The sequence below is a fragment of the Selaginella moellendorffii genome, unplaced genomic scaffold, assembly GCF_000143415.4.
Source record: "Selaginella moellendorffii unplaced genomic scaffold, v1.0 SELMOscaffold_62, whole genome shotgun sequence".
Lineage (NCBI taxonomy): Eukaryota > Viridiplantae > Streptophyta > Lycopodiopsida > Selaginellales > Selaginellaceae > Selaginella > Selaginella moellendorffii.
The window spans coordinates 341818-369155 of record NW_003314323.1 but is presented as its reverse complement, the minus strand read 5'-3'; the positions used below and the strand labels follow the sequence as shown (position 1 = coordinate 369155).

General features: G+C 45.4%; 7 protein-coding genes across 7 annotated transcripts; 5 read left to right on the top strand and 2 right to left on the bottom strand.

Moving 5' to 3' along the window:
- Nucleotides 1–1120: 1120 nt before the first annotated feature.
- On the bottom strand, nucleotides 1121–3895 carry LOC9644088 (receptor-like protein kinase THESEUS 1). Its single transcript, XM_002984328.2, has 2 exons — nucleotides 1311–3895; nucleotides 1121–1243 (listed from the first exon to the last, which is right to left on the bottom strand). Exon 1 carries the CDS (start codon nucleotides 3874–3876, stop codon nucleotides 1318–1320), a length of 2559 nt encoding a protein of 852 aa, XP_002984374.1. The 5' UTR covers nucleotides 3877–3895; the 3' UTR covers nucleotides 1121–1243; nucleotides 1311–1317.
- A 28-nt stretch (nucleotides 3896–3923) lies between these two features.
- LOC9644412 (probable transmembrane GTPase FZO-like, chloroplastic) lies at nucleotides 3924–7487 on the bottom strand. The gene is made up of 11 exons (XM_024689542.1): nucleotides 6896–7487; nucleotides 6293–6825; nucleotides 6174–6242; nucleotides 5920–6111; nucleotides 5658–5789; nucleotides 5510–5596; nucleotides 5032–5460; nucleotides 4812–4976; nucleotides 4548–4763; nucleotides 4364–4479; nucleotides 3924–4274 (listed from the first exon to the last, which is right to left on the bottom strand). Exons 1-11 carry the CDS (start codon nucleotides 7404–7406, stop codon nucleotides 3995–3997), a joined length of 2730 nt encoding a protein of 909 aa, XP_024545310.1. The 5' UTR covers nucleotides 7407–7487; the 3' UTR covers nucleotides 3924–3994.
- A 41-nt stretch (nucleotides 7488–7528) lies between these two features.
- LOC9644411 (tetratricopeptide repeat protein 27 homolog) lies at nucleotides 7529–11108 on the top strand. The gene is made up of 20 exons (XM_024689543.1): nucleotides 7529–7912; nucleotides 7969–8119; nucleotides 8174–8481; nucleotides 8535–8616; nucleotides 8678–8900; nucleotides 8951–9009; nucleotides 9063–9152; nucleotides 9199–9290; nucleotides 9344–9442; nucleotides 9490–9567; nucleotides 9618–9702; nucleotides 9755–9813; nucleotides 9863–9932; nucleotides 9981–10072; nucleotides 10123–10185; nucleotides 10238–10304; nucleotides 10356–10538; nucleotides 10591–10710; nucleotides 10766–10906; nucleotides 10960–11108. Exons 1-20 carry the CDS (start codon nucleotides 7563–7565, stop codon nucleotides 11044–11046), a joined length of 2499 nt encoding a protein of 832 aa, XP_024545311.1. The 5' UTR covers nucleotides 7529–7562; the 3' UTR covers nucleotides 11047–11108.
- Nucleotides 11077–11842, top strand: LOC9644410 (protein slowmo homolog). Its single transcript, XM_002984441.2, has one exon. It carries the CDS (start codon nucleotides 11138–11140, stop codon nucleotides 11690–11692), a length of 555 nt encoding a protein of 184 aa, XP_002984487.1. The 5' UTR covers nucleotides 11077–11137; the 3' UTR covers nucleotides 11693–11842.
- A 40-nt stretch (nucleotides 11843–11882) lies between these two features.
- Nucleotides 11883–12480, top strand: LOC9644409 (histone H2A-beta, sperm). The gene is made up of 2 exons (XM_002984440.2): nucleotides 11883–12101; nucleotides 12157–12480. The coding sequence occupies exons 1-2, from the start codon at nucleotides 11922–11924 to the stop codon at nucleotides 12385–12387; spliced, it is 411 nt and encodes a 136-aa protein (XP_002984486.2). The 5' UTR covers nucleotides 11883–11921; the 3' UTR covers nucleotides 12388–12480.
- Nucleotides 12481–12649: 169 nt separating this feature from the next.
- On the top strand, nucleotides 12650–13255 carry LOC112351490 (probable alpha-galactosidase B). The gene is made up of 2 exons (XM_024689479.1): nucleotides 12650–12820; nucleotides 12908–13255. The coding sequence occupies exons 1-2, from the start codon at nucleotides 12650–12652 to the stop codon at nucleotides 13253–13255; spliced, it is 519 nt and encodes a 172-aa protein (XP_024545247.1).
- On the top strand, nucleotides 13181–15260 carry LOC9644087. Its single transcript, XM_024689545.1, has 10 exons — nucleotides 13181–13393; nucleotides 13445–13509; nucleotides 13574–13737; nucleotides 13789–13889; nucleotides 13942–14000; nucleotides 14061–14195; nucleotides 14247–14398; nucleotides 14453–14576; nucleotides 14633–14744; nucleotides 14803–15260. Exons 1-10 carry the CDS (start codon nucleotides 13282–13284, stop codon nucleotides 15192–15194), a joined length of 1416 nt encoding a protein of 471 aa, XP_024545313.1. The 5' UTR covers nucleotides 13181–13281; the 3' UTR covers nucleotides 15195–15260.
- The last annotated feature ends 12078 nt before the right edge of the window (nucleotides 15261–27338 follow it).

Here is a 27338-nt window from a genome sequence, read left to right as displayed (position 1 = left end):
AAGATCCACCATTGCTATTCTTTACGCTTCAGAGAACCAAGGCCAAAGTCCTACAGGCCTGTATATCACAATTGAACCAGAATCGGCAGCTAAAGTTTTTATCGTCCAGGAAGGTGAGAGTGGTGAGTTCTCTCTGGAAGAACAGTTATTGTAAATCAGGTAGTTTGCAAATCCAGCCCCCTTTGCCCAATGTATCCCTGTAGCCAAAAGGAGCTAGAATTCGCAAATTCCTGCACGGTTTCAAAACTACTTGTTGCATTTTTTATGTGCTTGGTGCTGCTGGAGCTGAGACAGCTCACTCGGATTTTCATAAAGACCGCCCAGGATACAGTTGGGGCAAACAGGGGCTGAATTCTTGCGAGCAGCAAATTGTAAATAGCTTTAAACAATAAAACGGTGCTTATTAGAGAATTTAAGATGGCATTAGAAAGAGAGAGAAAGAGAGATGAGAAGTTCTTATCTTCCAGATGTGTATCTCATATTTTCTCTCTCTCTCTCTAATTTTTCAAAGCTCAGCTCCCAGCTCCCTGGAGACTATTTCCAGCCATGACCATGGAACAATCGTAGCTGATTCAAACCAATTAGGACTCAGGTCATCATCACAATCGCCATAGCTTGTCCTCACCCGCTTATCCTTCCACTGTCCCATCCTGGTATTACTCAATGTTACCTGGCACCAACGTTGTTGTCATCACACCGAATCTATGGGAAGCCAAGGAGATCTTAAAGAATGTGGGGAGGGCTATGTGCTAGCTTGCCTGTGAAGACGCCATTGCCATGCTCACAAGAGTTTTGCACCCACTCCCACATTTTTTTCGTGATGCCGTTTGCTTTGTTATATAGTCTTCACAAAATACTTTGATGCCCATGCATTTGCATGGGACTCCCACGGTAGTCCGCTACAGTGGGGATGTTTGTTCCAGGATATGGCTGGGGAAGGGTTCTAGCGAGCTTTCATTCTTCTCATCTTCACATTCTATTTACTTCATCAGGTGGAAAATCGTGGAGGTGCGATCCAAGGATCGATCTGTATCATCAATCACACAACGAGGCTATACAACGCAAGTTACAGGCAAGTGATCCTTTCTTCTTTCAAAAAAATCTCGAGCCAATTTATTTATGTAGAGTACTGGTAGTTCTTCCCGGACAAAGCGTGCTAGATACACTGAGAATACCCAAGCCACTCAAGAACTTGCTTAGAGGTCTCGACTGGGTACGTTGCTTGCTATTCTAGATAACTAATCTGCGATGTTTCCGAGAGTGAGAAGCGGAAAAAGAAGAACAGGAAGTCTAGAAGATCAAACACTTACCGATAACTTATCGCCCTTCGGGATGCACAAGCTGGGAGAAGACCACGCTCGCCGTGGTGTCTTCCGAGTGATTCTCCTCGAAAGACATCATCATCCGTTGGCCGTCGCTCGAAGTTCTCGGTATCTCCGGTGTCTGCCGGGCCAGATTGGAGTTTCCATCCTCGGAACGTTGATGGTGATGGAACATCGCTGCATCGTGAAGTTGCAACGAGTACTCAAGGTTCCAGAGGACGTCGCCAATGGAAGGCCGCTCACTTCCTCTATCAGCGAGGCACCTCTCGGCGATCTCTCCAAACTTCTGGAGAGACTCGGGAGTGCAGTCTCCGGCCAGCCTTGGATCCATGATATTACTCAGCCTTCCCAGCTTCTGCCAGTGGAGAGCCCATTCCGCAATGCTAACTTGATCCCTGGGAAGTGCTGGATTTATCGCCGGCCGAGCGCACACCACCTCCATGAGCACCACTCCAAACGAGTAGACGTCGGACTTCTCTGTTAGCTGCTGCCTCCGGAAGTACTCCGGGTCCAGGTAACCAAAGCTTCCCTTCACTGCGGTACTTACGTGCGTGTGGTCGAGAGAAGGACCAACTTTGGACAGGCCGAAGTCCGAGACCTTGGCAACGAATTTCTCGTCGAGAAGAATGTTGGTGGTCTTCACGTCCCTGTGAATGATCGCTCGCTGAGCGCCGGTGTGGAGATAATGCAGGCCCCGCGCAGCACCAATGCAGATTTCCAGCCTTTGCTTCCACGACAGCGTCGGGGCATCGGATCCGTAGAGATGTCCTCGGAGGGGCCCGTTCGCCATGTAGTCGTAGACGAGGATCATCTCCGAGTTCTCGTCGCAGTAGCCGATGAGCGAGACAAGGTGACGGTGGCGGAGCTTGGACAGCATCTCAATCTCGGTCTGGAACTCCGTCATGCCCTGCTCGGACATTGGATTCCCACGCTTCACCGCGACTTTGGTGCCGCCATTGATCTCTCCTTTGTACACTTTGCCGAAACCGCCCACGCCAAGCAGCAGATCGTTGTCAAAGCCGTCGGTCGCGTCCACGATCTGCTGGAGCGAGAAGTGCTTGCACGAGTTTGCCGGGGTGGCCGAGTAGTGCGTCGCGGGACTGCTCCCGGGGAAGCCGAGCGTGACGGTGGAAGTCCCAGTCCCGGCCTGCGACGCTGGAACGGGCCTCCACCCGAGCTTCTTGCCACCTTTTGCTCCCCGGCGGCAGCACAGCACGAAGACGCACGCCGCCAGGAGCGCGAGGAGAGCTATCCCCCCGACTGCCGCACCGACGATAGCTCCCACAGCCTTGGAGCCGCCGCTCCTCCCACTGGAGCTGCTAGAGCTCTCACCGCCGTCGCTGTCCGAGAGGCTCCCGGCGGTGCTGTTCATCTTGAAGATCTCGAGACCGTTCAAGATGGCGTCATTGAACTGCGCGTTGGAGTTCGGAGCCGGACCAATCTGGACTCTGAGTGATCGTACCCCGCTGCTGGGGATCACGACAAAATCCTTGTAAACGGGTGTGAATCTCGGGCCTAGGACGATCAAGTCAAGCCCATCAATCGCCGTCCTGTTGTTGATATAGACGTTAAACATCCGCTGGTACGTCTTGGTGTAGTAGAGCTCAGCGAAGTGGAGGCGGACGAGGTGAGAGTAGCCGGGGCTCACCGGGAAGCTCCATGAGATCTTAAAAGTGTTGCTCACGGTGTTGGAGATGCCAAGCACCCGTCCCGTGCCATAGACGGCCGCGGGAGCGATGAACTCCGGGACCTCTTTCGTGAACTTGATGCTCGAAGAAAAGTCCTGGGATCCAACCCCTGCCGCGGCGCCCTCGATGAATCCATGGCCGTCGGACACCCAGGAGCGCTGCTGGGTGTCGTTGGCGGCGTTCACGGAAGCGCCACCAACGTTGAGGCGGTAGAGAGTTTCCAGAGCTAGCCTGGAGAAGCCAAACTTGGTGGCCGTGCCTTGTCCCAGGAGCACGGCATCGTCTTGCAAGGCGTCCTCCGGCATGGACATCACCTCTATGCCATTGATGAGCGCGAAGGACCCGTTGGAGCTGGGCGATGGCTGGAAGACGATCGCCAGCTCCGATCCCTCTGCCACGACCGAGTACTCCTTGACAAGATAGACGCCGCCGCTGCCAGAGCGTCTCACGCTATCCACGATCCCGCCGCTAAAGAGGGTGTAAGGGCCAACTGTGATGGAGAAATTCGCGAGAGCTGGATCGAACCCCGGGCTGGGGAAAGGGTAGAAGTGGAGACGTATCCAGTGCCTGCCCGGATCGACAGGGAAGCTGTAGTTCGCGCGTGCCGTGAAGATTCTGGCCGTGAGGTAGGGCGCGGGCGATGGGAGCTCGGGATTTTGAGCGCTGGTGTTGATCGAAATCCCGGAGGAGGCGAATGCCGGCGATTGAGGAGGCTCACCTTGCCAATGCCGATCGCCAGAGGAGGTGTTGGAAGCGGCGCCGCAATCAATGCGATAGAAATCCCGGGGCTGCCATTGCGCGAGGCAGCGCGCCAAGAAGGCGACGGTCCAAAGCCCCAAGAGCGCGAGCCGCGATCTCGCGGCCATAGCCAGGAGCTCCTTAGCTGGGATCACGACTATGCCCTAAATTTCTATTTGAAGTAAAAAGGGGTCAAAGGCTATTACTTGACCGTTGCTTCGTTGACCAGGTCAATTATAATTCTCTTTACGAGCCAAGGTTTTGGATGTTCTTCCGCAACATTTGGAGCTCTTTGTCGATGACAACGAGCTTCTCCTGGACAGCGGCGATTCTGGTCGACTCTTTCTCCACTAGCGACCGGTATGGAGCGGTGAATTGAAGCACCGAGCTCTCGATCGATTGAATGGATTCTTGGAGCTCGGCTTTCATCTCCTCCTCGAGTTTCAGGGATAGAGATTGCGCCACTTGCTCTACTTTTCTCTTGATCTCTTCACGCAGGGATGAAAGCTTGAAGATACTTACAAGCCTGCAAGGAAGAAAAAGGAGAAGAACTTTAGATGCTCTAGCTACTACGAGAAAAGAGAAAAGAAAAGGCTGAGAGATAAAAAGGCGTACCCTCCAGCTGAGCACAACCCAAGCGCAATTAAATCCTCCAATGTCGTTGGCAGTACCGAAGTTAAGAACGATGCGGACGCACCGGCAATTCCGAGGCTTCCAAAGGTGCTGAAAACCTGTGCAGTGGATATATGTCATTCATAACTGTGAAGCTCTAGAAAAGAATAAAAACTTTGACTCTCACCGCTTCACGAAGTTCCTGCTCCAAAAGAAGATCGGCGGCCTTGACGTCGAATTCGTCCAGCGCTGTCAAGCTGCGGCCAGAGAAACTTACGTTTTCAGACCAGGAATCCGTCACGACTTCCGTGTCAGGCCATCGGCTCTTGCCAATTTCCACATATTTCTCCAGTTGCCTTTGGGTGTTCAAAGTTACCCAAAGCTTGTGATCTTCTATCGCGTTCTGCAAAGTTTAGACTTAGAAACGAATACAGCGAGAGCATTTTGTTACCTTAACATCGGACAATGCCGTGCCAATTATTTCACGCTCAAACGTAGCCGCACCAGCGGACGATGTCTCGTTTCGCGGCAATAAGTATTTTGACGCCGTGTCCACGCTCGTAACCTGTAATCTTTTATCTACAAATTTTAAAGCTCTTGCAGTTGCTTCGGCCACCTAAAGTTGCCCTCAAGTTAGCAAAATAAAAAACTAAAACGACTCGAATGCTTACCGCAGTAATAACCCGCTGAACTTGCAGATCCACATTGGTTCCCAGCAACTGCTTGTAACTAGTAAACTGGTCCTCCATTTCATCAAGGACCTTCCTATCAACTTCATTGTTTTCCGCATCAGCTTCTACTTGCTTCCGAGCAGCTGAAAGCAGCGCAGCCGCGATTCCTATCGGTGTTTCCAGCTTCAATCGGATCCTCTCAGCACCAGCATCTGATGAGCCTCCGAGAAAGTCCAGAACATACTGCTCAAGTTTGTCGAACCCGCTGGCTGTCCAAAGGGGATCTCTTTCTAGATTCTTGCTTTCCAGTTGTTTAGCTTTGACTTTTGCGTGCAATGCCTTCCTCGCAGAAATTGGGAAAATCATTGCTGCTTCGATATTCAGTAGCTGTCGAACGTTGTCCGCGACGAACCTTCTGACTTCCTCCACCTTTAAAAGGAAATGCGTCAGCAGTGAAGCAACAAAAATCTTTTCCTACCTCCGATTCTTCAGCAAGGAGATCACACTTATTTAGAGTGAAAATAATTTTTTTGTTCCACCTGCGTATGTACCGTAGAAAAGAAACCTGATAGAAGACGTATCACATCAAAACGTGAAATGGGGGGGAATGATGTGTGAGAACTTGCCTCGCTTTCAGTGAGTGGCCTCTCAGCTCCAATAACAAATAGAACAAGATCAGCCCGAGGCACGAACTCCTCTGTCAATCGCTGTTGCCTTTGAAGTATAACGTTTGTGCCAGGAGTGTCCACAAGGTTCATCTGCACTGAAGCAAACATGAACAATTAGGAGCTTGCAACAAGAACAGAGAAACAAACAGGAACATCAATGCCTATACTCACGTATTTCTATCACACTCATAACATTGAAAGCAAGAGCCTATATGTGGACCTGTTTTAACAGCCCAGCAGAAAGATACCGCATGAGATGGCCATCAGGGTGCCTTGCCGGACGCTCCTCATAGCTCTCGTCGGAATACTTCAGCAAGGTTATCTCGTTCGTGGTTGGAAGTACTCCCTGTTTTAAGAACCTGTCACCGAGTAGCGCATTGATGACTGAAGATTTTCCAGAGTTGAACTCACCCTACACTTTAGAAGAAAACAGAGGTCAGATTGTAACAAAAAAAGAAAGTGACGTTCTCTCACCACTACAACCAGCAGAAAAAGTTCTTCTAGCTGCTTGACCGCATCAACGAGCAAGCCTACTTCCTCCATCTGTAATGAAAGTACAATTAGAAAACTCAAGAAAATGTTCGGTATTGTACCTGTGGTGACGCCTCTTTGATGATCTCAACAGCAGATGTAAGTATAGGCCGCTCCTCTTCGATGAGAAGCTTCGCTTGTTGCTCTATCGAGCTCAAAACAGCCGCTGCTGCAGTCGACGAGGATTTAGCACCTTCGCCATTCAAGCTCAATCCTTTCCCGGATTTAGTATAGACCGATGACGCAACTTTTGAAGCAAGGTCTGTAACGAAACTCGAAACTTCGGCGGCCGCTGGCAAAGAGTCGAGTATAATCCCACCGGCACCAACTTTGAGAAGTTTCACAGCATCCTCTTCTTGACGAGCCCACTCCAAAAACACAGGAATCTTCACCCGCTTGCAAATGCCTTCCACTAGAGCTTTAGCACTGGCTGACGATGCTTGCTCGCATTGTAGCAGCAAAAAATCTGCTCCTTCCGTGATCGTTGCAATCTCGGCGGACTGATAAGAGGTGACTCTTCTTGCAACCAGCGGAAGCACCACAGCCTCAGGCATTGCGTTTTGCATCATCCTTCTCGCAACCACGGAAGGAAGGCCTGCTCAAACAAAGGAGGACAAAGAACTCTCTGAGTACGTAAACTTAAAGAAGAGAAGGCCTTTTCCTACCTTGATCTGACAAAACCACACCATTTGATCCAGCAGCAGCAGCAATGTCCACCCTCTCCACGATCAAAACATCCGCTCTTCCTCTAACGATGGACATGACAATTCGCGCAGCATCGTAGAATCTCAAGCTATCTTCCTTTCCATCCTCGAGAATTACCAGATTTAATCCGGCTGCCACCGCCGAGTCGAGCACTGCCTTCTTCTCCTCGCCATCCTCCAAAATATCCTCCGCCTTGAGCCTCAATCCTAGTCCTGGAAGCCTCACAGACGCTCTCCTCGTCCCCCCTGGAAAGACGCCAGCACTAGCAGCGGCAGCATTTGTGGCCAACACGCAAGATCCCGGCGCGCGCTTGTGTGATCGCGAATGGGAGAAGCTTAGATTGCGGAGGAGCGCAGGGATTTGCAATGGAGCAGTGCTGGGAAGTGGAATCTGGCAAATTTGCTGTGAGGATGTCGATGGCGCGGCATGGATTCGTGCTACTGCATGAGCAGCACTGGAATCGCGGATCATTCTGGCGAGATTACGATCATCGTATAGCAGCAGTACCTCATCCGCGCCTTATCCTACCACTCGCAATCCAGGATTTCTTACGCAAAGAAACCCACATTTTCCAAAAGCCCTAAAAAACCAGCTCTGCAGGGGTTTAGGGATTTTGCGCTCGGCGCGATGGCGGTAAGCGAATCCTGTGAGCTGCGTCTTCTCCGCTGCGCGCTGCGAATCAATGCGGCTCCGATCGATCCGGTACGCGCCAGCACAGACGTCGAATCATCGCTACTGCAAGCGGTGGATTTCATAGAGCAGGGCTTGTATTCTCGAGTGGCAGCAATGGAGGTTATGCGTGAGATCTTCGGCGATGTCAGCTATGATCCTAGTGTTTCTGGGAGGATCTTCTACGACAAGATTTCTAGAAATGTGCGGAGTTTCGTGGAGAAAGAAGCAAATGAAGCTGCGTCAATGCTGGTAATGGCTGCAGGGGTTTCGTTCTTCTGCGTTTTCTTACAGTCCAACTTCACAGGGTAAGTTCTCTATCAACGATTTTTCTTTCCTTCTTGTTAAGTTTGTGTTCTTCAAGGCCGGAGCTTGACGTTCCAGCTTTCCCTCTCGATGCTATCTCGAAGATGGAACCTTGGATTGCAGCCTCAGAGCAAAGCTGGGATACTTGGGCTCGTAGCGAACTTATGGTGGACGGGTGCGATCTCCAGGGAAAGTGCAATTGTCCTCAGGTAACTCTTTTCTTTCTGAATTGTCGCTTACGTATGCTCTCCTTCTTCTCTCAGTACCTTGTTGTTGCAAAGGTTATGTTTGAGGCTATCAAAAATATCAAGGAGCCAGCGACACGGGTGTGGTGGATCGCGCGGGCTTTATTTTGCCAGCAGAAGTCACTGGAGGAAAGGTCTCCTACTCTTTTGAAAGATGTTGCTAGTGGCTATGCGGCAGTTGTCAAGTGTTTTGGCACTAAGTTTCTGAAAGATTGCTGCGGGTGGTACAGCCTTGTTTCTCTGGAAGAAGAAAACGCAATTGCTACAATGGCTTTCACAGAAGCTGCTTTGGTGGAGTATTATTATGGTCATGCGGACGAAGGACGGTGTGTATTACTGTTTCTTTTATCTATTGCTCTAATTGACTTATCTGGTGCAGACTTTTCGTTACTCAAGCAGAAAAAACTGCTGGATTGGTGTACTCCGTCGAAGGTGCAATGGGATTTCGTAGGCAATACCAAGTAAGACGTTGAAATACTTTTCTTTCCCTAGTTTGAAATTCTTGTTCGACCGAGTGTGCAGAGTGATCCGACTGCGCAGATGGTTCTGAAAGATGAATCGAACCTTCACGTCCTTGAGAGGGTTGATAAACCTGCTGAACAAGGTGACGTACTGTTATATCCAAGGCTGGAAAGCTCAAACATTGAGTTCCTGCACCAGAAGGCTCTTAGTCCAATACACCAGGTTCTAATTCTTGCTCGTTGCTTGGATGTGAAGAAGAAAAATGCTGAAAATGAATTAAGAGGTAAAGGGATTTTTGTTTCATGGTTTGAGCTATAGCTGTCTTTATATCAGACTGGGAAATGGCGCCGTTTATAGAAGCTGTCGACGCTCAGCAAGCCTCGCCTTTTATGGTACCATACAGGTTTTTTGCAATCGCGCTCATCTAAGTGTTTTGTCTTTTCAGGTCAAGACCTGTTGTAAACTCCTCCGTGTAGAGTGGGAAAAATCACGCGGTCCTACATGCGAGAGAGCATTTCAGACTATGGACGACATTGTAAGTCTAGTTAGGGAGTTGTTCCTAAAACTAATTCAACTCGTAGGTGTCAAGCATCCGGGATGGCTCATGTAATCCATCTGAAAGAATGGAACTTTTGTTCTGCGTCTCATCTCCTTGTCTTCAAGCTCTTCTCAGGTATGTTTTCCCTGTTTCTCTCGTACTAAAGGTCTGATTTTGATTTGGTATAGGCAGTATGCTAACACGTTGGTTAGCATTGGTAATATCGGAGAGGCTCTCAGCCTTTTTGAGAAACTCGAGTTGTGGCAGAGCGTTATTGACTGCTATCGGTTCGTTCTTCGTGTCAGTGGAATGCAACTTTACAGGATCGTTTCAGTTTGCTCGGAGACAAAGCAAGAGGAGTAAGTCTTATCAAGGAGCGTCTTGAGATATCACCGAATGACCCAAGGCTGTGGTAAGTATTTGTGCTGTCTTTTTCTTGTAGTCCTAAGATCACTTGTGCAGGTGTTCTCTAGGAGACGCCACTAATGACGACGCATGCTTTTTGAAGTCTTGGGAAGTTTCTGGGCAGAGATATGCAGTTGCACAGGTAAAAACTCTTTTTTTTTTGCTTTTCTTTGTTTAATGCGCTTGGTGTACAGCGTTTTCTCGCTCGTTCTGCGATGAATAGGAAAGAGTATGAGGAGGCGGTAAAACACTGGTATGCACTTCTGGTGATGCTAGTACAGTGTTAACGAGGTCACTAACAGGGATCTGGCACTTTCACTGAACCCGTTGTACTCCGACGGCTGGTTCTCTGCGGGGTTTTGTGCATTAAAGGTAACCGTCTAGAACCTGTATTTTCTTAACTGAGTTCTGGTTTTTCAGTGTAAAAAATATGACCAGGCCTTACATGCATTTGTGCGGACAATACAGCTTGATCCGGAACATGGAGAAGCTTTCAATAACATTGCCGCATTGTAAGTAAAACTTTTTTCTCTTTAATATAAAGTCGCTTGTGTTCTTACAGAAACATGCGCAAGGAAAATCTGAAAGAAGCAAGCACCGCATTCCAACAAGCAGTGCAGTTCAAGTGGGTCCTTTTTCCTGCCTATGTCCATGTATTTCTAATTTGATTGATGTAGGCGGAACTCCTGGGAGCTGTGGGATAACTACGCACACGTCCTTGTTAGTCTCGGCAATTTTGCGCAGGTATTCCTCACCACTTGCGTTTTTCTTAACTAATTCTATGCAATCTCTCAGGCAATACCCGCAGTACGACAGGTTTTCGAGCTGTCACCCAGAAATGTTGACACAGGCTTGCTAGCAAGAATCATTGACGTGTTCGAAGAAAAACAACTCTTTACAAGTGAAACTCCTGCCGAAGGCATGACTGATCACGAGAGAAAACGGCTAATAGAGATGCTTGGAGAGCTGATATCAAAGGTAGATCCACAAATGCTTGTGAGCTAACTCCTTGTTCTTTTTTGTCATACAGATGGCCTCGAGTGGCAATTACGGGGGAGATGTCTGGGGCGTAAAGGCACGATGGCACAAAGTTCTCGGCGACCGACAGGCATCAACCAACGCCTTCTTGAGACAAGTCCGAGCATACCAGGTAGAGAAATCTCCAAACCATCGTCCAGCCCTCACAAATCGCACTGCTTAAACAGGGATCAAACTGGCAACACGATGAAGCCCGCTTCCGAGCTTTCGCCGCCGCCTCACTCGGACTGTGCCAGGAGTACATAGCGATCGGTGGTAAAAAGGAGCTAGCAGCCGCGCAAAGGCATCTCACAAACACGCTCAAACAGGTACTACTTCGTTTCCCGGCGAAAAGCTCACTCTCTTTTGCGTTCGTGCCCAGGCCGACGATTTCAAAGACTCGGAAGACTACAAGGCCTTGGAAAGCATGCTGGGCTCACTCGCCAACTCGCTCAAGATCCCGGAATGACGATGGAATCTTTTGAAGATTCACGTGAATATTCACAAGATTCTTGCCAGAAGTTTGGAATCTTGGCTAGGGTTTTGGCTAGGGCAGGGGAATGGTGCGCGGATACAAGCAAGAGCATGTGTACAAGCATCCGTGGGATCGCGTGACGGCGGCGACATGGCGCAAGTACCAGGATTTGGACAACAAGCCTCAGCTCTCCCACGTCCTGAGCGTGGACACGATCGCGCGTCGCGTGGACGGCGCCACGGGCGTGCTGGAGAGCACTAGGTTAGTGTCGGTGAACGCGCCGTGCCCCTGGTGGCTCCAGCGGATCATCGGCGATAGGGTGTGCCACTGCATCGAGCGATCGAGCGTGGACGCGGCGGCGCGGACAATGCAGATCGTGACGCGTAATGTGACGCTCAAGGATTTCGTGGAGGTGGAGGAGAAGTGCTGGTGCTCGCCCCACCCCCAAAACCCCGATTGGACGCTCTTCCGCCAGGAGATGAACATCCGCTGCTCCACGCTCTCGGCGCTGGCGTCGCTGGCGGAGAAGATCGAGCAGCGCTGCATCGAGAAATTCCAGCAAAACAGCGCCAAAGGGCGCCAGGTGATGGAGCAGCTGTGCGCCTTTCTCGAGAAAGAGTCGTCCCTGGGAGGATCTTGACAGATTCCCTCGTCGTGTAGGGTTGATTCGCGCTTTTTTGTTAAAAAACAAAATAAATGGTTTCTATGGCGGCGGAATCTGGCCGTCGGATGGCGGGGTGCTCTCGGCCGTCCGATGGGGATCCGGGCCCTCACACCCGATTGGCTCAAATTTGAAGTTTTGGGAGGTGGTGTTTAAATAGCTGGAGTGCTTTCTAGCGCCTCTAGGGCATCCCGGGAATCGATCGAAAATGTCCGGGGCGGGAGGGCGCAAGGGCAAGAAGAAGAGCGTCTCAAAGTCCGCGAGGGCGGGCTTGCAGTTCCCGGTGGGGAGATTAGCGCGCTACCTCAAGAATGGGAGGTATGCCAAGCGCGTCGGCAGTGGAGCGCCAGTCTATCTCGCCGCGGTTCTCGAGTATCTTGCTGCGGAGGTTTGTTTCCTCTTCTCTCTCGTTCTCGACTCTTACCTATATTTCGACTCGCTAGGTTCTCGAGCTGGCTGGCAATGCCGCCAGGGACAACAAGAAGACGAGGATAATCCCCAGACACATCCAGCTCGCCGTGAGGAACGACGACGAATTGGGGAAGCTCCTGCAAGGCGTGACGATCGCGCATGGAGGCGTGATTCCACACATTCACGGCGTGCTCTTGCCCAAGAAATCTTCCTCCGGCGCTGGATCTGCCGAGAAGAGCCCCAAGGCCGAGAAGTCTAAGTAGAGATTCAAAACAAAAAAGAGGGAGCTCGCTCTTCTCGTTTGTATAATAGCTAATCTCCCCCAAAATTTCGAAATTTTATTCTAGATGAGCGCCCAGGATCTCTTCCCCGCCATTGGTTTGTTTTTCTTTACAGTTTGATAGGCTGTAGACTAAGCTAGGGTTCCATGGCGATGGCGGTGGAGCTCGCGTCGACGTTCTTCTTTCTCGCGATGACTTGCTTGATCAGAGCCGATGTTAACAAGTAAGATCTTCCCCTGTTTGGATGTCTGGTAGAAATGCGATCCAATGCAGTGTCTTTGGCGACAATGGACGAGCGCTCACCCCTCCTCGGGGCTGGAATTCCTTCGATTCTTACTCCTGGTCCGTCTCCGAGGAAGATTTCTTGGAGAATGCAGAGCTCGTGTCGAAGTATCTCAGGAATTTCGGCTACGAGGTAAGATTTCGCCATGGATAGTGTCGCTGGAGCTAAGATTGTCGCGCTCGGCAGTACGTTATCGTGGATAATCTCTGGTTCCGGAAGGTGGAACCCGGTGTCTCGTCTTTCACGAGTGGCACTGACACACTGGACGCGTATGGCCGGCCTTTGCCCGATCCAGACCGCTGGCCTTCGTCGAGAAATGGCCAGGGATTTCGAGAAGTTGCCGATCGCGTCCATCAGCTGGGTCTCAAGTTTGGAATCTCGGTCATTCGTGGCATCCACAAAGCTGCTGTCGAGCTAAACACTCCAATCTATGGATCACAGGTATGGCTTCTTTCCAGTTCAGTGATTGTTCTAAGATCCATCCAAACAGGGCAGTCGGAGTCCATACAAATGGAAAGCCCGCGACATCGCGGTCGTGGGACAGGATTGCTCGTTCATGCCCGATAGTTTCATGGGAGTGAACGTAAGCTCCTATGGTGGGCGACTCTATCTCAAGTCACTATACAGGCAGTATGCTGAGTGGGGCGTCGATTTCAGTACACACGATTTCCCTTCACACTGATTCACAAACTAAAGCTAAGGCTTGTAAGTTCGTCTTGTTCAGCTGGCTTGGAAGAACTAACCGATGCATGGCAGTTAAGCACGACTGCGCTTTTGGGGAAAGGGACCTCCATTTGGAAGAGCTCGTGGCTGTATCTGAGGTAGATGTTGCATACTTTTGGTGGAAAAAAATAACAGGCAAGAGTCTTTGGTGCATTGGTGCAGGCTATCCTTCATACCGGTCGTCAGATTGTTTACTCAATTGCACCCGGCGAAAACGCAACGCCTGTCATGGCTGCTGCGATAGCCAACATGACCAACTTGTATCGTGTGTCAGCACATATTTGGGATACATGGGTGGAGTTGGAACCGGCCTTTAACATCGCGAGGTAGAGCTGTGGAACTTCAGGAGTATCGCTAATTTTTCTAGTTGAAAACAGGGATTTTGCGGCTTCTGGCCTTGTTGGAGCGAGTGGTCTCGGTGGTGGTCGTTCGTGGCCAGACCTGGATGTTCTTCCTTTTGGCTGGCTCACCGATGGAGGTTCGTTTCTTTGTTTCTACTTTTGTTTTTTCTAAATCTCGACAGTCTTTAGACACAGATAATGGACCTTATCGGTCATCAAGACTTACCGATTCGGAAATGAAAACACAGGTGATACCTTTGATTACTTTTACGTATTGCTTATAAGAGTATTGTTTTGTCGTGTTGTAGATGACGCTGTGGGGCATGGCAAGATCTCCGTTGATGTTTGGTGGGGATATGCGGCACCTAGACCAAACAACACTTGATGTTCTTACGAATCCCACTGTTCTTGAAATTAACTCGAATAGCTTTGGAAATACAGAGGTACAATTTTGGTTCGCAAAAGCTTCTGACCAACGCTTTCTCATTTGCCAGATATTGCGATTTGCAACTGACACAATCAAAGTAGCTGAATGTGGTGGCTCGAATCATACCAGATGGAACACCTCACACAATAGTTCTCAAATATGCTGGAGACGAAAGAACAACTCTGAAGGCTGCTACAAGTGGATACCACACGCCAACAGGTAAAGTCTCTCAAATCATACTGTGGCCATCAACCTTACGCTTGTTGAAGTCAGGACGAACACCGGCCACAACCTTGGTCGAGTTTTTGACACCAACAAGACATGCCTTGATGCCAAGGGGAGTCATGGGAAAAATCGAAGCGAGCACTTTTCACCTTGTCGCGACCATCCTAGCCAGGTAACGAGCTTGCAAGCAGTTCCAAAACCAAATTTTCATAACTTAAAGCTGCACAGACATGGAAGCTCACACCATCCGGCGATCTTGTGAACGATCACCTGGGAAGATGCGCGATCAGTGTGAGCGAGGACGATTTGACACGGATATGGGTTTCCTACGGGCACTCAGGTACTTACTACTCGTTTTTTTTTCGGTTTCTACCAAACAAGAAACTTTGGACTTCCAGGAGAGGTCTATGTTGCCTTCTTCAATGCTAGCCCGAAGAAGACCCAAATGTCCATCACGCTCGAGGAGCTCCTGGACGAGTTCTACACGTCCCTGGCGGTAGCGAACAGCAGCTCGGTGATCTTCAACGCGCACAACAAAACGAGATGGCGGTGCCTGGGCGAGGAAGTATGGAGTGGCAAGAGGGTGGAAGAGACGCACTCCATATCTTTCAGGGTGGACGGCCATGGATGTGCGCTCTTTGTCCTCTCGTGCAACTACAACCTTCGCGGCAGGAATATGAAGACTCTGTCCAGGGTGCTCCTTGCGTCTTTTGTGGGGATTGTTGTCATCCTCACGCTTGTCAACCTTGTGAGGTATTGCTGGTTGAGCCAGCACAAGCATAGGAAATAAGCAATTACACACACAAAGCACACATCGTTGGTCACTACTATGAAAATAGAAATATGGTAATTTCGATCAGATGGGCCGTGACAAAGCCGTTTGATGCCCATGTGTGGCCATGGGATTGATTGTAAGGAGCTCTTATCGCATTTTCACGCTTGAGAAGTTTCTGGAAGCACGAGAAGCTGGCTTTGGATGTTGCAAACACCAGAAATCCTGGCGAATACAGAGTGGCAGGAATGGTGAAGCGCTCAGACTATGCTGGTATTCTTGGGTCTGTTGTTGAGACAATGGAACAGCCATGTGGTTGAAAATGCTCAAACTTTATGATGCTATCTCACAAGACAAATTGGAAGGCAATCCCATATTTTAAAGCAATGCCACCAAGTTCCTAGCTTCCATGCGAGAGGTGGATTGCTATTGTTGCATTGTGGGGAAGGAGAAAGAAAAAAACCAGTTAAGAAAAATTTGATCATAGAGAAGTCAAAATATATAAGCAATCTTAGAGTGCAAAAGCTACTCCTCACAGCATAGCTATTCATTCTTAGTATTATATATAACTTGCCATATCATTGTCAGTTTTATTTGGATCTTCCCAACAACTACCACATTTACCAGAAGTATTTTAATCCAATTTCTTTGTTTGTGTTTGTAGCTAATCATTAGGGAAGAAATAATCAATATTTATTATGCTTAACTATATATTAGATGGCCAAGCTGGGACCATTCCGTCTTTGCTAGAGCAAGTTCAAGAGGTTTCAAGGAGTTCTAGAGGAGGCCTAAGATGCCAGGTTCTCCATGCAATGCGGCTGCAAAATCGCCACACATAATAAGCATCACATGCATATGAAGTTGACTACTTGGCTGAAAGTATGAAAAAGACTAGCAAAGAGGCATTATGTGGTGGTGTAGGTCATCCACAAGTAGAAAGTATATGAGCTCTAGTGATTTGCAAAATGAAGCACCCAATTATTTTGAAAATCGAAAGCAAACCTTGATATGTTTGTTTATTGTGTTGTCTCTATGTAAAGTTGTGATCCTAACATAGTACTAGGGCTATATGAGAGTGATGACACTACTCATAAGCTAGAGAAGAAAGTGTCATCAAAGTTAGTGCAAAAGTTGCACATCCGCCAATGTTTTGTTGTCAAGTAAGTGTAAGATGGGACCACTCTATCTTTGCTGTAGCAAGTTCAGAAGGCCTCAAGGATTTCTGGAGGAGGCCTAGGATGACATTGAAGCAAATTAATTCTCCATGTAATGTGGCTGCAAGATGGTATGAAGGTTCAAGGTGGAAGTGCATGGCCTTGTGAGAAAAATTAGAGCTTGTGGCAAGGTGGTGATCTCTTGTCTGCTGTGAGGAAGTAGCTTTAAAGTGTTGAATTCAGCTTGAGATGCTCTTGAGGATCTGGTGGTTGAGTGAAGTGTTAGGGACTATGAAAGATATGATGATCACTTCAAACCACAGCCCGAGCTGCATCTCCAATGGTTTGCATGATGAGATGGTTAGACTAATCATGTTGGTGTTGAAGGATAACAAGTTCAGGTCATGGATGATGATCAAGTTGTCTCTCCAACATTGAGGCTGATGTTTCCATGTTGTCTATAACATTGAAAGTTGCCCTAGTAGCTTTTGGAACATTGAGAGTGTTGTCATCCATGTCTTGAGCATTATCCATAGCCAGGGCTGGGTAGTTTTTGAGCTAAGCTCATGAGCTGAGCTTAAGTCAATGAAAGTCAATGAAAGTCAATATAGTCCACCAAATACAAAAGTTGATGTTTAAATGATTGGTTCGGGACGAACCAACAATTCTATTCAAAACTTAAGATATATTTTCAGTCCAAGAAAAAGCTAAATAATATAAATCTAATAAGAAAATAAATATCATAAGTCAAAGAAGAAACTCACTAAAAAATTCGACTAAAAAAAAAAAACTAAACTTAGTCTTTCTCGGCATCCACATCCACAAAAGAAGGAGTTCGTATAATATTATGCTCTCTAACTGTGTATGAGCTTGTGCCATTGCTTCTGCATAACATGGCAAATTATAACCCACATCATTGATCCACCTAATATACACAACCATGATGGAATTACTATAAGGAAAAATTTATACTTTATTATCACCTGTTATGCAATGTCCCAAGAACACTTTCAAATGCACTCTCCTTCTCTAGTGCAAAACCTGCATGTTCAGTCTCTTTAGCCGCTAGCACCATCAAACCAAAACCTGTTGTAGCATCAAGCATAATCCTCTTAGGAGGACAAAACAACTCTAAGAGGATTTGCATGGCCTTTGGTGAACAGTGTCGATAACCAAGGAACTTTATATGATGGTCCTCATTAATGACATTTGGGATGATATCTGTTGAGCTATCATATCCTGGCAATGCCAAACTTGCACGCTCATCAACTCGTGTAATACTGTGATGGCAAGAGTAGCAGTAGAGAGCATGGTAGTTCCATGCTAAAACCTACAAGGAAAAGAGGCAATCAATTTAAGATATGAAAAATAAGGAAATGCAAACCTTTTGGATTCAGCCACTTGCTCCTTTTGTTTCGACTGGGATGTTTGAGAGTAGGCAGTCTAATGCAAACTCAACCAATCTAGAGTCATCATTCTCCACCATCGTTGCAAGAAGACCTCCCCAAAATAAAGAACGGGGAAGAATGACTATCATAATGCCCTCGTATTGCAACACCTTGGATGCCACATCCACCACTTGAGAAATATGGTCCGGTCGAAGGATGTTCCAGAATGGAGTGTCACCTTGTAAAGGTGGTAACCCATTAGATAGATTGAAGAATGCGAGGTCGATGCCAAAAGTATTGTTCATTCCCAATCCTCGCATCCATCGATGGAACATAGAAGACTCTTAACTCACGTTGTTGGAAAGTTGAAAGTAGTCCTCAATAACTATTTCCACGTTGCCAACACTTCCCGTAGGAGAAAGAAGGCGAACTTGAATAGTGTTTAAAACCAGGAAATATTAAAGTTAATACATGTTATTTTTCATACATGTTTATGTGAAGCCGATGAAAATAACTCTTGGAGGTCATCCTCTATAGTAGTGGGGAGGGATGGAAAGAATGCATTTGTACATCGACGTATAGAGTGTTGGCTGGTCTCTCCGACATCTACAACCAAATTACAATAAGCAAGTCATTGGAAATCAAATTCTTACTCTCTTGGACGTCCTCACTATGGAGCTACCTTCGTACATTTTGAGCAGTTGGGGCTGGACGAGTAGAGGCAATAGGATCTAGGGAATGAGCAATTGCTATAGGATGAGATGGGGCAGGAGAGTTTTCAGCTGGGTTCTCCACTCATTCGTCTTCGGTCTGCTCAATATGAATCTCGTCCCTGTCTTGAGGCATCTCCACTCCCTCCAAAAGTGCCTCTACAATAAAGTAGAAACATAAGTTACTACTGGGAAATTTTACTCATCAAACCTAGATGACACTCGAGGTAGAGATCAAGCTCAAAAGGTGACAATGGCATTTGCCTCCACAACTCCAAGTACTATGGACAAAGTTCTTGCTCCCGCGCAATGGAACACTAGAACTCTAGCTCATATATGCTAAGTTTCTTCCCACCAGTTAAGAGCTTGAGAAAAACACTTGTTGTGTACACTAGAGCACCTGGGCAATGATTTAAATACCTACAAAAGAGCCATGATTAAATAAACAAGTCAATTTCTTGCAATATACTTATATGCCATGCAGCGTGAGAAAAATGGTTGGCCCGGCTAATTCTTGAAATCTATAGAGTTTGAGCTGCCATCAGGAAGCCATCCATCCCCAAGCTCTTAAAGGGAAGCTCAGACATATTCTGGAAATGTTATGCCGGTGCGGGCACTAGTAAGGAACTTTGTATCCTATACTTGAAGTAGCTTCTCAACAGCTGCAATACTCTGAGTGATATAGAGTTTCTCCTTCATCACATTCTCAAGTTTGCTCTCCAACTTTTTATCATTGTTACGATGTCAAGTGTGAGGAGTTCCAAGCAAGAGGTTTGTTTGTTGAAGGAGAGCTTGCTTTTTGTGATGTTATAGATTAATTCTTCAGGTGCTTTACCATTTCCTGCAAGGACAAGGATTTCAAAGTGGAATGAGAAAGATAAAAGGGATTAACTTACTGCCACGAGAGCATATCTCTACAATGCAATCCAACCAATCTTTATCACGGCGAATGTCTGCAATTGCAAGTAGCTTCTTCACCTTTGATTTTTTTGAGTTCAAAATGCGCTGCTCAATTTGTCACAGTTCAAGATTCTTTTGCACCTCATCCATCACGTGCGTAATCTTCAAATATGAGTTTTGCTTTGCCTTGACAATTGGCTAAAAGAAAAACTTGTGTGTAGAAAACACAAGTTCATGCAAGAAAAGGATACCTTTGCCCAGACTGCAACCAAAAAATCCATAGGCACCTAATACCAAGTAAGCAACTCTTGCCCTTTACGTGCTACAAGCTTTGCTTGAACCGCTTCCATAACTTCACGACTATACAACATTTAGATTTCGTCAAGAGAAAGCATGCCAACATATTGAAAGTGCTCGATATCATGGACCAAGGTATGTGCTTGGAAAGCAAACTGATTAAGCCTGTAACATAGTTGGTGAGAACAAAGGTTACAAGTAAAAGATTCTTACATGTTGATTTTGTGACATGCCAAGTTAAGCCTCACAGCTTGGTTTCGATCTTGTGGCTCCACAAGTGTTATTGGAACACAAATATGTCGTTTGTCATTGTCCTGGAACTTCTCTTGGATACACCTCCAAAACGCAAGCCACCAGTGGTTTCCATCAATAATGAAGAACATCCGGCCTACAAAGGCTTGTGTCTCCTTATGGCATGCCATCAAAGTATCAAACTCCTAAGATTTCCTTTGCCATATTTGATCCCAAGTCTGCTCAATCTCATGAGTAACTATGTCTATGCGATTTGTTCCGGGGAATGATGACGACACAATAAATGATCTAGCAGTGTGCTTGAATCCAACCTCTGTGAAAGAGGTATAATAGCCATGTTGAGGTCGTGGGCTGAGCGCACCCAATGACTCTGCTTAAGACGGCAAAGTGGAATCTCAAGATGTTGGGATCCTTTCCAAGCCATTTCACCTAACACCCTGCTGATAGTTCGTTCTTGAGCCTGGACAATAGTCTCGCATACTCGCTCATTCAAGATCGTGTCAGCCTCTAGCATAGTTACCACCTCATTTCTATGACCTTCAGGAGCAGCAGCATGTCCACCATTTCCACCACCAATATCTGCCCCACCACCTATAGCACCTGGTGCCTCATTTCTGCCACCAAGTTCCACACCACCACCTATGGCACTACCACCAGCAGCCTCTCTTGTGCTATAGCTAGCTTCTGCATTTCCACGCTCTCTAGAACCATCTAGCTCTTGCATGCTAACACTTGGATCAGGATCAACCATTACTTGGATCTGGACACCACTGCTCCCACCATGGTCTTCCTCCAAAGTAGCGCTTTGAACTTGTGAGGTGTCTCTAGTGAATCTAGCACAACGATCTAGTCGTTTTCCTGGAGAACGGGTCCATTGAGGTTGACCGGCACGCTTCTTCTGTTGTGGCATGATTTATATATCTGCATGAAAATGACAAATAAACTTGAGTAAACATTAAAAAAACCATGAAGTAGTTCCCTTGGCACTAGGAAGATTGGTTCGTCGCCGAACTGATCTTCTCAGCACCAAGGGAAAAAAAAAGAAAAGAAAAGAAGAAGTTCCCTTGGCACTAGGAAGATCAGTTCGTCACCGAACCGATCTTCTCAGCGCCAATGGAATGACAAGAGAAAAAAAAAACCCAGAATTTGATGTGCTGGGAAAATCAGTTTGCTGCTGAACCGATCATTCCAGCACGAAGCAGCCGTAAGGCGCAAGTTACTTGCGAGCTAGGAGCAAAAGATGGGGAGATGGAAAAGCAGCAAAGAGAGGCATACCTTGATTGAGGAGTGTCTTTCTAGTGTCTTGAAGAGCATCTAGCATTTTGATTGAGAAGCATCTTGAAGCATTCAAGCGTTTTTCTCTCACCCTTCCTTGCTCAAACCCTAGCAGTAAAACCCTAAAAATTAACGGTCATGATCAATGGTCACGATCAACGGTCACGATCAATTTTTTAATAGTACCTGGATATATTTATAACTATGAATATAGATTTCACGTGTTCTTTCCAATGAGACAATCATTCAATGCTTTAGATATTAATTGTATAATTGATTGTGAAAGGAATAATACTGTTGAAATGAATGGGGTTATGAGCGTGAGTCTCACTTTTGAAAGGAAAAGAGCATAGAGATGAGAGGGAGAACAAACAATTAATATTACAACTCTTGTAATTAATCGGCGCCTCTCAGCTCGAAAAGGTTGGTTCATGCGCAAACCAACCTTTTCCGAGTTCAACAGTATTATTCCTCTCACAATCAATTATACAATTAATATAGGTGGCTCTTTAACATTTTCATATATCTCTAGATTCTAAACAGTTGTATATTTTGTTAAAATCTTTAACTTGTCCTTTGCAAGGACATAGCTAATTAAAGCTCACAATACAGAAGAATATCTTTGTTCTTTCTTGTCAGTTTCTCCCCAAATTTTTTCTAAGTGCTTGAGCAAGGGGAAGATATGAGAGAATTCTACTTGAAGTTCGATCAAGAGCCTCTAATTGTTTTCTCTAAGAATGTTATAGGAGAGAGCTTCCTTTGCAGAAGATTCAAGTTGAAACCGAGATCAGTTAGTTTGGAGAATGTATGTCGGGATAAGGGTAATCAAATAGAAAAATCCATTCTTTTCGATAGTGGTGTGGGAAAGAATAGGATTCAGTGGGATCTTGATAAATGTACAGGTCAGGAGATTCTAATTATAGGATCTCCAAAACGAGCAAAGGAGAGTGCATCAGTTTCACAACCAACTATGCAAAGAGTGAAGGATGAAGTTGTTATTCTCTCTAGTGATGAAAGTGAAGAAGATGAGCTTCCCATACAAGTAGGTGTGTTCCTTTTGGACTAGTTTTTGAAGCAGTGGATAAGGCATTTTGACAATCTCGATCATTATGATTGGAATTAAAGGAGTTCTAGTACATGAGAGGTGAGGAGCTTTCGTCTTCCTATAATAGAAATATATTTTTCGAATTTCCACCGGCTAGTTTGTCAAGCAGGAAGAGGGGCATGGAGACGCGTCTTGATCCACATAATTGGTGCAGAGTAAAGACGACCCACTTCTCCCATTTCGATGGATCTGTGTCCATAGTCCATTGTGGTGGACAGCTTCAATGTGTCAATGAGAAATGCATTTCTGATCATGGCAAGAATAAGTGTTTTTTTGAAGGCTCAGCAATCAATCCCCCTAAGCGTGATAAGGTTGCTATAGGGTTTAGATGTCGCAAATGTGGGGCAACACCTATTTGTCAAGCATGTTGCGATGCAAAAATGTATTATTTTCAGTACATGTTGGATACCACCAATATGCAATAGAGGAAGGAATTTGTCGTGATTCTTTTTGCAATTTGAAGGCTATTGTTACTACAGAGGCTAGGAAGAAAAGTGCCGCAACTCCAAAGTGTGTTCAACAGTCTGTATTAAAGGACTATGTGGTGGACATGTTGCTACAAGCTAATGGCAAAAAAGAGTTCATGGAGAACAACTTGAAGGACCTGCTTCGAAATATGGATCCCATGACAAATTTAAACAAGTATAAGTTAATACTTAACTCTGCTTTATCACTAGAAACACTCTTTTTTATAGCAAAATAAAGAATTGGATGCGAGAAGGGCGAGATGGAAAGTTTCAATCTGGATTGGATGCGATTTTAGAGTTCAAAAGAAAATGTCTCTATAAATTTATTCATGGGAGTTTGTTCATTGGCCAAGTGACTTCGAACAGTCAACACCCTTTCATCTTTAAAATGTCCACCCTTGGTCCTGCTTTTGGTGTGGACCTTGTACAACGAATGGATATGGACAGAGACGGGGACTTGGCTAATTCCTGGATCCATTTCGACTATATGGAACGAATTTCAGGTTGGTCAACAATGGGAGCTCATGTTTATGATCACAAGTAAGTGGTTATTCATTTTTTAAGGATCCATACCGATTTACATTATAACCATTCCTTCTATAGGTTGCAGTGCAACTTGACTATAGCTATAGCTGAATTTAAGGTTCAAGATTTCCAAGCACAAACCATTTTTTGGACATGTATATCCGAGGTTGTTGAACAGCGAACCGGGAAGAAACCCAACTTCTATGGTTTCATGGCAGATGCTACTGGTGCTAACTAGTTGGCTATATGACAAGTATTTGGAGGTGATAAAAGTCAGCCATTACAAGGTAGAGAGAAGAGTTGTGAGTTTCATTAGGCAAAGAGCGTTGAACATTGCCGATGCATCAAGTCTAGCTTCCATCATGAGTTCAAGCAGCTTTGTCAAGAATGGATGGATGCACCAACTAAAGAGGAGCACGAGGCAAAAGCAAATAAGATGCGCATATGGTGGCATGAAGGAGACAAAGTGCCAATTGAACACCTTCCACAAATGGAGTGTTAGCTTGCATGGTGGGAAGTTCAAATGTTTCAGTGGGGCTATTAAATTCTCCATGTAAGTTTTCTCTCATTTTCTTTTTTTGTCACATTCAAATGTTGCATTTTTCCTAGGATCAACCACTTGATGACATTGCACTTACACCAACAATTAATCTTTCTAAAAGCAAACATTGGAGTTGAAGAGCTTCCGAAGCAAGGAAAGGAAAAGTGTCCCTCTATAAAGCTACACTCTCCAACCTCACTAGATCTCTTGAGCAGTCATCAAAAGCTTTGGCTGCACAGGAAGCAAGGTTTGCTGGTACAAGTCCAAACTTAGACAAGCTTCGAGAGCGGGTTGGTAGAAGAACAACACAAGCAGCAGGATCAATATCTAAGATGGTGGGGGAAGTTATTACTGGAACTCTTATGGAATTAAGTTATGAACCACTTGGGGACATGAGGACAGCCCGTTTGAAGCATCGATAGACATTTGATAGGCCCAACATCACTCCTTCTAGCTCTCACTGTCCAGAGTTTGACTACCATTCTGTTCCATAACACCGGAGAAGAACTAAGGAACATGGAGTGGAGGAAGTGCCAATTGTTACACAAATAAATCCAGTGCTAGAGGTTGAGAAGATTATTGCTTGTGAGCTAGTTTCTTGTATCAATTGGGCAATTCGAAGAGTCAGTACCAAGAGTAATGCGTGTTGCTTTGGAATGATTGGGAGTTGAGGTCAGTGTCTTGCATTTGTGCGCTCAATGTAAGCAACCAAAGGGAACGACTTAAGAGACGATCCATGGGGTTCAAATATAGAGGGAAAGGGCCCATGAAAAAGAGTGCACCCCCTTTTCCAATCGGTTAAGGGTCTTGGGATACTTGGGGTTAAGCGTCCTTGGGCTTGAATAGTACTGGGTTGGGTGACCTCCTGGGAAGTCCAAACTCAAGAGCTTACACTCAAGTTCAAGTTCTTCAGCAATACCATGTTTCTAGGGCTGTTGAGATCTAGGGGTAAAAGCCCGCCAGTCAAGTTGGATTTACTGTTGTGGGACTGACTCAAGTTCAAGTTCTTCAGCAATACCATGTTTCTAGGGCTGTTGAGATCTAGGGGTAAAAGCCCGCCAGTCAAGTTGGATTTACTGTTGTGGGACTGATGTTATTCATACAAACCGGATCCACAGCTCAATTATCTCAAAACCAAATTCTATGCCAGAGGAGTGGCCAGTTGAGCGAAGCTGCAATCTTTTGAAAGAAGAGATTGAAAGTCTAGAGAGAGTTGGTTTCAAGCTAAAGACTTCCTCAAATGTTGCTATTGATACTGCTATGCCACTAGACCAGCATACACAACCAATTAAAAATGGGAAGGCTGTACAATATAGGTCTTCTATTTCAAAAAGTGCATAAGAGAAGATTAAGTTGGCAAAGGCATTGAAATGCACAATCACAAGGATAAACTACATCAGTGCTGTGGCTAAGGAGTTTGTTGTTGTGACTAAGTCGTCAAAGGGTATGAGCTACACTATCAGAATCTGCGAAAATCCGTCCTGTACCTATGTAGATTTTACACAAAGGGAGAACAAGGGAAAGGTATATTTAGCTTGCAAGCACATTTATTACATTTTTATGCAGGAGCTAAACCAAGATCCTAAGGTCGACCATCACATCCATCAAGCAAGCCTTACAATTGCAGAGCTTGAGAAGTGTTTCTAGATCACTTTTGGTGTTCGGATTTATATTTATATTTGTATTTTATTGATCAAATTTACTTGGAAATATAGATTAAATCAAAATTTGAAAAATGAAAAGATGTTGGTTCGGGACGAACCAATGTTTTCCTTGTGTTTGAGAAGTCGTGGGCTCAACTCATGAGCTCAAAACCTACCCGGGCTCGTCACTAGCCAATGCAAGACATAATAAAATAGGAACTCCTTACTGAGCTAAGTATGTTTAGTTAATAGTACGTAGGAATTTTGTCCTTATGCTTGTCCGGTCTAAATACACTCGAAATGCCTAGTTAACTCTATTAGTATAAGAGGGACTGATAAAGGGTCTAGCAATACTAACCTCTTGCCATCGTGGCAGTAAGAAAAGAATGTTTATAAGGACTGGCCAATAAATAACTTTCGATACCCAAAGTCATATTTGTGATAAATGTGCATAGTCGTGAACTCAGGTAAATGTTGTTGTTAGAAGTGTGTCACTGATTGGTCCTTGCAGTAATCGAAGTAAAATCATTGTGTTTTTTTTAGTGTTGGGATTTCTTTATCTAGCAAGGAGTTGATAGTATTGTTGTTCAACAGTCTTGTTTTTGGTTGCTGCTAGTACTCAAGAAAGTTGGTTATCGAAAAATAAAGTAATTGGTAAAAAAATTTCTTGTTTATGTGTTCCTAATAAATTGATAAAAGTGTGATAGAAAATATGACCTTAGTTTACTCACGTCAGTCTTTAGACTGTTACAAAGTGGTCAAACCAGATATACTCTTGCTTGTGCATACTTCCATCCTTCTTAGTTTTCTTTTTTCTTTGATACTTTGCTAGTTTCCTCTTTGTCTTTTATCTTCAAAGTAATTTTCTTGGCTATGCAATAAACACATCTCCTCTTCAGGTAACACTTGGTGTATAGGTTGATGCAATTCTGGAAACCACAAAAAAGATAATCCTTGTACCTAGTACATGTTCAGTCTCCAAAAGGACAATCATGTTGCTTCATTCGCTATCATTGATTTTCTTGACTCTCAAGAAAACATTCTTAAGTGTTAGGAAAAATTTTCTTATATCTTTAAAAAACTATCTTGAATCCCTTAGTCTTAAGTGTTCTTGAATGTCAGTTGTAACTGTGTTAATTTCAGTGGAGGCTTGTGTAATGGTTTTCTACCATCTTCAATTGAATTAGATAATCCTCTTTTTATTGAATTTCATTGAAATTTTCACAATCTCACCATCTTCATCCCTTTTTCTTTTCTTTAGTGTGTTTCTTGGTGTTTTTTACTTGGATTTCAGCTCTTTTTGCAATGTTTCTTATTCCACTATAGTTGTCAGTGAAAACTAAAAAAAATTTGGTGAAGTCAAGTTATAGTTTTGTTGCAAGAGCAAGAATGAATTTTGTGAAGAACTAGCTATGATGGTTTGCTACTATGGTTGCAAAAAACCTGATGTCATTGATCTTGCATTAGTACAGTAATTCTCACCCTAGAACAAGCTATCTAACACATGAATCAATTAAAAACTAACTTAAGACTTTCAATCCCTAAGAAGGCTTATACAAGTGGTCATGAGTAATGATAGGTATGACATCACTAAAATATTCCAAATTGCATTGGTGATAAACTAGAGTACATAGGGATAGGGATTGAGTGCTAACTCTCCCTCTTAATTACTCCTATATAGTGGCAACCACCACTTCTTTCTGAGTCTTGACTGTCAAGATTGTAACCTTGAGTGTTAAGGTCGTAATCTTGACTATCAGAAAAATGTTCATATGCATAGTTCATTTATTGTGTTTCAGCCAACAAATGAGTTTTCCTAAAAAAGTCAAGTGTGCTTGACTAATAACAATTAGGAATTCTGTCCTTTTTCTTTTCTAGCCAAGTGCACATGCAAAGATTAGTTTC